At 44.3% G+C, this 9,596-nt stretch overlaps 1 protein-coding gene across 1 annotated transcript; it reads right to left on the bottom strand.

Annotated features, from left to right (window-relative positions):
* Positions 1–1,989: 1,989 nt before the first annotated feature.
* LOC119456079 (40S ribosomal protein S27) lies at positions 1,990–9,478 on the bottom strand. Its single transcript, XM_037717682.2, has 4 exons — positions 9,330–9,478; positions 8,813–8,921; positions 7,966–8,076; positions 1,990–2,120 (listed from the first exon to the last, which is right to left on the bottom strand). Exons 1-4 carry the CDS (start codon positions 9,333–9,335, stop codon positions 2,092–2,094), a joined length of 255 nt encoding a protein of 84 aa, XP_037573610.1. The 5' UTR covers positions 9,336–9,478; the 3' UTR covers positions 1,990–2,091.
* Between the last annotated feature and the right edge of the window lie 118 nt (positions 9,479–9,596).

The raw sequence follows: 9,596 nt of genomic DNA on the forward strand, positions 1-9,596 counted from the left end.
CGGACATTATTTGCACAAAAAATTGAAATGCATAATCGAATAATTCACAAAAATTCACCAATTCAGTTTTTAACTAAATACCTGATGGCCCATATTGAAATTTACAAATTATAGTCGTGGAGTTCGCAAGCGGATCCACTTGGAACGAATTCTCGGGATGACACCAGTTTCGAGATATTAATTCCCGAACTTTGCGGAGAAATGCATTGACGTTCCAGTTAGTAACAAAATGTCGCTTTATTCATTGAAGCACAAAATTAACATGAACGCCAATGCATAAAAAAAAAAGCCCGCGAAATATGAAATAGATGCACGCTCGCGCGCCGCTCAAGCGCCCCCTACTCACACTCAAGCGCCTCCAAACCATTGAAAGATATACGTATGCATTCGTTTATCACCGCATCGTACAAGGCTTCGTCATGTAGGATGGCTCGAGAGGTATCGCGACATAACTAGCGTGGTACGATAAGCCTCAGATCTGCGCCGTCAGTTTCCCGGCCCTGTATCGAGCTACCCGCTGCCGCCGCTAGTAAAGCCGTGTATCCGTGGCTATTCGCTTGGGAGCACTTGGGTAGGGGCGCGCGCGCATCTCTTTCATGTTTCGCGGGCTTTTGTATTTTCTTAGAAAAAACGAGACACATTCCAGCACGAAATAAATGCTTGATTCGGAGGTTTTTTTGAGGTGGCCTACAACTTTGTAATTTACATTTTTGCGATTCAAGCAATAATTAAAGAGTTCACTAATTAAAAGCAACACTGCATGATGAAAAAAAAATTACTGGCTTAAGTACACACGACTATCGCAACTATGCAGTCGGTACGATTTCTCTAGAGCTCTTGGTCTTCTTTTTTTTTTTTAACCTTGGTAAAAGTTAACTGGGAGACCCGGGATATGCTTGATCATTCCCATCTTTTACATTATTCTGAATCATGTTTATTTTGAAATGGTTTTGATCAATCCTGCACTTTTGATCCTGTTCTTGCGCGTGACCACGAGATCACATAACACGCAGACAGCCCGGGACCCTACAGTGCTTCGCACTTAAAAATTGGAGCTGGGCAGGCCATGTAATGCGTAGGATGGATAACCGGTGGACCATTAGGGTTGCAGAATGGATACCAATTAAGAGAAGGCAAGCGCAGTCGACGGCGGCAGAAAACTAGGTGGGGTGATGAAGTTAGGAAATTTGCAGGCGCAAGTAGGAATCGGCTAGTGCAAGACAGGGTTAATTGGAGATCGCAGAGAGAGGCCTTCATCATTCTGTGGATGTAGCATAATGTATTTATGTTCGGCACTTTTTTTTTTTTTTCAATTTGTCATGTGAAAGGTCATAACTAGAGAAAATCATGGGTCCCTTTTCAGAAAATAGTGTCAATACCTTGGCAACAGCGTGTTAGTTTTCAAAGCATTTCCTGCACAAGTTCAGCTGGTTTAGTATTTCGGCTTATAAAATGCAATATATTCCCTAATGACACACTATTTGGAATTCTGTAGGCTGGCGAAAATCAGTCGTGCCTCGTTTTAAAGCAAGAGGCCGCTTTGCTTTACAGATGCACAGTTCATAAAGCTCACTGGAGAAAGCTGCAATATCTCGTCACTGTAGCATAGCTAGACCGCAAGAGTAAAATGCAAGACATAGTAACCTGGTTACAAAAACTTCAGTGCAATGCAGCATGTCACAATAAGTGTCTTCTAAAACAAACTGTAGAGCAAGGCCTCAGGAGCTATCCATAAATACACCATGGGGTCTAGAGCATTCTTATCCCCAAGTGTTCAACTAAGCCAACAGTAGTCTTGTCTGAAAGTGTGAATTGCTCACATTTAAACACTTCAGCTACTATAGCGTCTACTCAGGCCGCAAAACCCTTCAGTGCAAGGGAGAAAAGGGAGTGTCGACCGCTCATTTAATTCAGCTCTGCGGATTTTGCATTCTGACTGAAAGGAAGACCATGCAGCATTACTACTGTTGACATAAAAACAAGTTTAAGTGTAAACAAAAGAGTGGTTTATTGGAAACACAGTGTAAGCACAGCAGCTTGGATGTGGTACTGGACCATTTTATTTCCCTTTTTACAGCCGAATGGTAGATCTTAGTGCTGCTTTTTCCTGAATGAGCACCCTGCAAAAACAAGAAAAAGTTATAAAGCACTACAGAACAACACACCTGTTCACAGCCTGCAGTCAAATATCATGCACAATATTTCCATGAAAATTCCATGGTATATATATATATATATATATATATATATATATAAAAGCTATGCCCTAAAGCAGTGGCAACGCTTTCAGTATATTGTAGTACGTTGGTGCAGGCAAGGCACATGGCCATCACATCGTATGCCAACCACAAATGAAGTTGCAAGCATATTTGATGTCACAGACATGAATATTGCTGAGAGAGCATTAAAGACACACTAAAGTGAAGCACAATAATTTAGTCTAAGCATCCCGCAAGAACTATTTTAGTTCATTTCGCCGTAACAGGTTGATTATTAGAAAAAGAAATGAAGGCCAAAGTTGGATATCTTGAATTTCACAACGGAAACCCAGCGCTGAAATATCAGTGATGTCACAGATTTCAAATTGCTTAATACTTGGTCCATTGTGGCTGAGTAGAATTTCTTGAAGTTCGCAGACTTCAGCTTTCACCTCTTTTAGAACACTTCGCCGTCTATCTTCACCAATAAATAATTAACTGGGTTTGAGCAGAAGCAGTCAAAATCCATGAAGTCACAGCAAGCTGGTGCGGGAACTACGACGTGGTGGCGCCACCTGTCTTTCGATTTTGTGCGTTTTCTGGCTCTTCACATGACAAGTATGGCTCTCATGGTATCGTGCAAGAATAGTTATAGAGCAGACGTTCTTTTTCCTCTTTAGTGTCCCTTTAATACTACGAAAGTAATCCAAGAATTTGCCGTAAAGGGGCCCTGAAATGCTTCTCTAACTAATCAGAGAATGGCCTCTCTATTAAAGGATGTCTCATGAATCTTGTGACACAAAGTTTTTTCGAATTCTTCCCCAACTATAAATATAGTTAGCCCAATACTCGGCTCTCTCTTCGTCTCCACTAGTGTTGGTAGCTACACAGCGGAGAAGCCAAAATGGCAAAGGCCACACTAAAGGTTTACTGGCACTACAGCGAAAGGCTTGTCGCAGCACCCCGCGGCGACCGCAATAGACGATGCTACGCAGCACGTCACTATCTTGAAGGCCACGTGCAGTAGACGCAGCTACGTGCAATGGCCGTACAATCGCGAGTTTTTTTCCCCGAGAATTTTGCTACCTGAAGTCGATCCTCGCGTTACAATCGAATACCGAAATTCAAGTTGTCTAAAAAGTGCAATGATGCATCTAATTCTAATCAACGAGTGAAAGCAAGCGAGGGACGCGCGATTTCACGGAGAGCGAACGCACAGTGGAGAGCAAACACGTCTCCACCGCGCGGAGGGCCGTGGCGGGTTGGGAGGGAGGGGAGGCAACGTTTAGCTGCAGATCCAAATGCGTATCTTGCGACCGGGCGCAAGGGGAACTGGCGACTCAATCTCGCAGGCGAAAGGAGGAAAGCGGGAAGGCAGTGCGGGAGGGAGGGGGCTTCTACTCTGCCAGCAACTGCGTACTCATACTTTGTGCGGCTGTCGCGCGCACCGCATCTTGAAAGCGATCTCCACACGGCTTTGACCTTTGTATACGCTATGCTTTCGCCGCTCAGACCGCACGAGCATTCACTTGCTGCTGCTGGCGTGCTTGCTCACGCCAACATTTTCACTGTGGTTGTCTGCGGTCATGTTTGCTTGTGCGCTAACATCATGCTTGTTAATTCAGTTAGTAAGCGAATGTGTCCAAGTTTATGCAGCCAATAAAACTACTATCTTTACTCTATATAGTTCTCTACTGATTTGCTCTCGCAATTGATGCTCCACCTCTCAGGCGAAACTGCGACTTTTTGATGCATCCGGTGGTGGTGTCACGTTACTTTAGCGGTTTTATTTTTTCTTGATAGACACAATGAAAAGTCCCCCCTCGCATTACAATCGAGTAAATACGGTGTGTGTAGACCTGCACTGTAAAGATTAAATCATTTTTCTGGCCCTTTTAAATTGCAGACAGGTATGTTACATTTAACTCGAAATTGGCAATTATGCATTACCGAGAATGTTCTCGCGATTACGAAATTGGCCAACAGCACTGGTGGGTCCAGCTGATTGCGATGCACTTGCATGACATTTCTGAAGCGGGAGCAAGTGATCTTCCGCCATTTCCGACACAAGATTGTAAATTCCCTGCTGCACACAGAGCTGTAATATTTGGCTCACATGTTCACAGCAGCCTCTACGACAGATCGGCAATGTTTTCTTACTGTGCGTCATTCAAAGCTGAAATAAGTGGATAATTGCTGTCGTCAGTCTGCCACACCTACACAGTGCACCAAACACACTTAAAACATGATGTACCTATACAAAATAGTCACTGGAACTCGATAAGTCATAGGTCGGCATACTCATGAGTACACCGACTCTCTCCACATTCATCTCACAGGCGCAAGAGTGTGTAACAGTGCCGGTTAAGGCGATGAAAATTCAGTAGCAGATTTTGAGTGGACATGAACATGAGACTGTCAGCGAGTGCGAGCGCCCTTGAACGTGAATAGGTGACTGAACGCAAGTGCTAACGAGTGTGCATGCGTCAACAATCGCATAGCCTGCAAAACTATTGGCGATTATGTAGGGGTATCCACTTACTCTGCCGACCTATGCTTCACATTTATTCCATGCTACTTGGAAGTAATCCTTTACTGCCTAAAATGACGCTTTCAAGTCTTGGGAACCCGAGGAAAGCAAGACCCAGCACGATGCAGTCTCAGGCAACTATAGTGATGAAAGTTCTGGCTGCATCACCATTAGGAAAAACAAGGACTAAGTCTAGTAGCAAAAAGGACTGCAACTTTGACATAACTCGTGTTTCATTCGTTTCCATTTTAGCTGGGAGGGAGGGTCAACTAATGTGCCAATAACAAGCTCTTTTGTGCCCAAAAACTTTAATATACATCCCGACATTTTGCCAACAAAAAAAGGCCTGAAAATGCTTCAGTGTATTTTACTAAAATTCCAGGACTTGGCCCACAAATGACACCAATGTGGGCTTTCTCAAAATTTTGCTCAATACAAGTGACATAAAATGAGAGCATAACCACTATCATTGCATACATCTGGCAGTGGATGTCTGAAACTCGCACTTCAATGCACAATTACCAAGACAAATGACAATTGGTCATTTTCTAGCCATTGTGGTAGCAGTTGCACAATTGGATCTTCATAGGAGCTGCTTCCAGACAAGCCACTGCCAAAAAGGCCACAAGTCATTAAAACAATTTAGACTCGTTCACTGACGAAGTAACATACCTCAATGACACTCGAAATGAGACCAACAAAAAACTGCATTTGACAGCGCCCAATGAAAGGATAGATAGTTTTAGTTCGGCGTTTGCAGTCTGTTCCACTCAGACCATTGTGGGCACCACGGTGTGGTACGCACACAGCTACTCAGCAGGAACACTGCCCTTGTCCAGTTGAAGAGCCAACTGAATGGAGCATGATGGTAGCGTGATGCTTGTAGCCAAACGCACTACATGTTTCTGGAGACCTAACCTTACATGCGTGCGCTGTGCAGATGAAAGAAGTGTTGGTACTATCACCAGCTAGAACACTGAATTACTTAACCTCCTAATGCCTTTCTTCGCAACGGTGATGGAAAGCTGCTTGGAAAAGGTCTCAACACTCTTTGCTACCACATTTATTGGCTATAAATGCTTAGTTGAAAAATCAGAACCTAGCTACATATTTCATTCGAAGTGCAGTCCCCAGAGCCACTAGTTGAAATCAACCATCATGTAATTTCATCCCGACACTGTGTGTACTGCCATTAGTATTGTGCAATTTTGTAATCAGATGAAAACTAAATATGCAATCTAGCAAGCTTAGGGAAATCATTGAATGGGTATTAAGACAGTTTAAGTTTAGCGTACGCAACTATAGCGTATGCTATCCGCTACAGTATAGCGTACGCTAAGCAGTGCATGTTTATTACAACTTTAGTTGGCCTGCGAGATCTTCCGATCTCAGAGGCTATATGCCATCGCACATATCCCCAGACTTCACCAACAGGTGGCGCTGACTTCTTGAAGGTTTCCCTCGTTAGGCTTCGTCTCATTCGAAACCATCTCGAAAACTACACAAGGTTATCCATAATACATTATCAAAGAGGCCCGAGACTAAACTTAATATTTCTGGGGTTTTACGTGCCAAAACCAGTTTTGATTATGAGGCACGCCGTAGTGGAGGGCTCCGGATTAATTTTGACCACCTGGGGTTCTTAACGTGCACTTCAACGCAAGCACACGGGCGTTTTTGCATTTCACCTCGGCCCGAGACGAAAGCCGTTAACGCAGTCATTTGCTACAAATGAAGTGAATTCTACAAAAGCAACGCCACAATCAATTCGTAACGAGCAGCAAGGTCCACCGCCATGTTTTACACAAACTACGTAAACCCCACAAAGATGGTAATGCTAAATCTGAGAAATAGCTTGCATAGGCTATAGGTCGTTTAGCGTTCTGCACATGCTCAGTGACGAGCCAGTATTTTATAGCATAAGAAACGGTACAGTGTATGTTAAACTAAAACTGTTTATCATAATCAAATGCATACCTGCCAACCTCAAAATTCATTAGATTCGAAGAGCGGGGGGATGAGAACTACCATGCCAAAAAAAATTTTTTTTTAACATGGCAATTTTTTTCCTGGTCACAGCTACATCATAAACAGTGCTGAATGGGTACCAGTACAGTTTTTTTTACATTTCGGTGCTTGTACTGTGATCGGGGACATTTTAGGAACATTTACTGTGTCTCGTGTCAGTGGCCGCTTTCCACTCTTAATACGCTTGCTTCATTGGATACAACTGTACGGTGGAAAAACACACCTAAGTGAACCGGCAATTATGCAATACATATTAGACCTTTGCCTCCTGCACACTCACCGCATGCCTCAATCTGAAGTGAACTGAGTTAAGTCTACACTGCCAACACATAAATGGCTTGTATTGAAATTGAACTCCAGATAGTTACCAAGCGCATAATGACAATTATGATGCAACTGTGCAGCATAATTCAGTGCTTTTATGTTGTGGGGTTGGGGCAGGTTTTCAGATTTATGGTCGTTCCCGTACAATCAGAGGATTGGTCAAAGTGGGGAGTCTCCCAGCGGGAGAGCTGGCAGGTATGCAAATGCATACTTGCAACAATGTGCAAAACAGATCGGGCTGCATGACGGGCCAACGTGAAGTGCCCCTGCGGTCACAACCATCGCATTTTAAGTAGACTATTTAGACGAAGCACACTGCAGAGCAAAATCAGACATTTTCCTCATACCGCTAGCGTTTTAAAGAGCAACGAAATCATCACCGCTAAAGTTACTTTGCTCTCTGCTCGGTCATGCGGAGCAGGTGCATGTCCGCGCAATACCTGCGGTAAACAATTTGGTACATTATGCAACAGCATTTCCTTGGCACAGCACTGCAATCACCGATTCTTTAACACTTTGAGGGTACACTGTGACCACTTAGTGCAATTCCAAGCCCATCATCACAGCTACTGCATGCGAAATCATTGTTTTGCTGTGGAGCACCACGTGGACTCTAATGCCACTCAGTATATCGGATGGCATTAAATAAAAGCAACATTGAATTTTGTGCTTGTGACAGGGTATAAGCACAACACATCAATGACTACATAATCAACGCACACCTCTGTTCGGCAGTAAATGTTTTAAATCCATAAGTTGTAAATTTCCCTGTCAATAAAACAAAAACTCTGCCATAACAAAGGGTTTCTTTCAAAATCATTTAACTGATCTACTACCCACAGTGCTGGTAACATCACTGGCCACTAAAGGGCCATGCAAGCTTACCTTCAGTTAGCCTAGCCCGACCTCCTGTTGGCTGGCAAAGAACTGTGGAGCATCCAACACACAGTACTACTGTCTGGGCATGGCTGAACACTGTAGTGATCTTGTAACATCCTGCAAATATAAAAAACGAATCCAACATTTGGGAGTACATGCGTTACTGAAACGACACCGCGAAATATTAGCATTTCTGCAACCTTCTCACCACCTATTTTCACCGGCACCATTACGAGCGATCGTGCACGTATTTATGAACATGTGATAAAGCCAAGTCGCAGGTACTGAATGCACATAAAACCAAGAAACTAACCCTACATTTAACATGCGGTCACACCGATAACACCAACGTGGCCTCAGTAGCATACCATCGAGCACATTAAATTCACACATTTGTTTCCACCCAAATGCGAGATCTCGGGCGAATCCGCCAAGCCCATCCAAATGTCATTGTTTCCATTCTCCCGGTTCCGATCCGTCAAACTCAAATTAAGGCATCCGATCATTTGCACTCAACTTGTAGGATCGCTGTTTCTTCAGCCACATGTTGTGCAGACTTTCAAAATTTGCACGTAGTCTGGCGAGACATAACAGGCACATCTGCGCATGCTTGTATTGTGGCATGTTGGGCACATGGTTCCTCATCCGGTCACCCGCATTCGATCGGGCTATTGCTACTCCTTCAGCTTAAAGTCGTGCACATTTCAAAGCCTTTAAAATGTGGAGCCCCATCGAGCCACTGCAGGCGCCAAAAGCATGAGGTGATTTCGTGTCCGCCGACGTGCAGCGACATGTCACTGCTTTTGACCACATCGTCCCAGCCGTGACAAAACCGCCACGGGATCGCACGTACCAGGGCATTTAACGTCCATGAAGAATGACTTCGGATGCTGGACCAACCGCTTTAGCTTGCACTTCCTGCGCTCGTCCTCAGGCGAGGGATTCAGCAAGTCCTTAGCGAGCTGAAATGAAACAAAACAAAACATGAGCTCACTCCAACGGCACTGCGCCACCATCTGCGCCACTGCGTATTCCGGGGCTCAAGTCGACAGGTAAGTGCTTCTTGTCGCTTCTACGAGCACAACAACGTTGACAAAATGTGGATCATCAGAGCTCGTCGACAATGAAAGCGTTGCAACGGATTTCTCCGTAGGCGACATGGCCGGTACACGTTCAGGCAAGTCCGTGCCGCACTTAGGCTTAAGAGCCGCAACGTGACCACAAAGCAAGTCAAACAGCGACTTTTCGCCGCCATTTACTCGTGCAACAGACAGCTTAAGCAGCACACGCTTTACTAAATGAGCGCGATGCCGACTTCAATAATCACGAACTAACACAAGAATTAATTATTACATTGACACGACACTCACAGGCATGATTGCCGACTCGAGTACACACGGCGAAAAGGATGAGAGACGGGGCGACTTATTTACGCGAAGGGGCTTGATTGATTCACGATGCCGCTCGCAGTCTCTAGTAGAGTTTTTGGTTTCGGCCGTCGTCTGTCAGGGATTTAGGTTTTTGGAGATTTAGCAGGTTAGTCAAAGTTTTTCCGCCCGGAATATACTTTGTACAATGAGTTTTATGTGGGATTTTCATTTTAGTCTATTTAATAGATCCGGTCAATTCGCACCACT

The sequence above is a fragment of the Dermacentor silvarum genome, chromosome 6, assembly GCF_013339745.2.
Source record: "Dermacentor silvarum isolate Dsil-2018 chromosome 6, BIME_Dsil_1.4, whole genome shotgun sequence".
NCBI classification, from domain to species: Eukaryota; Metazoa; Arthropoda; class Arachnida; order Ixodida; family Ixodidae; genus Dermacentor; species Dermacentor silvarum.

Coding starts and splice junctions, on each gene's coding strand:
- LOC119456079 (XM_037717682.2), bottom strand. Junction 8,077..8,812: donor CATGGACGTTAAATGCCCTG/GTACGTGCGATC, acceptor TTATATTTGCAG/GATGTTACAAGATCACTACA. Junction 2,121..7,965: donor TCGGGCTAGGCTAACTGAAG/GTAAGCTTGCAT, acceptor TTGTTTTTGCAG/GGTGCTCATTCAGGAAAAAG.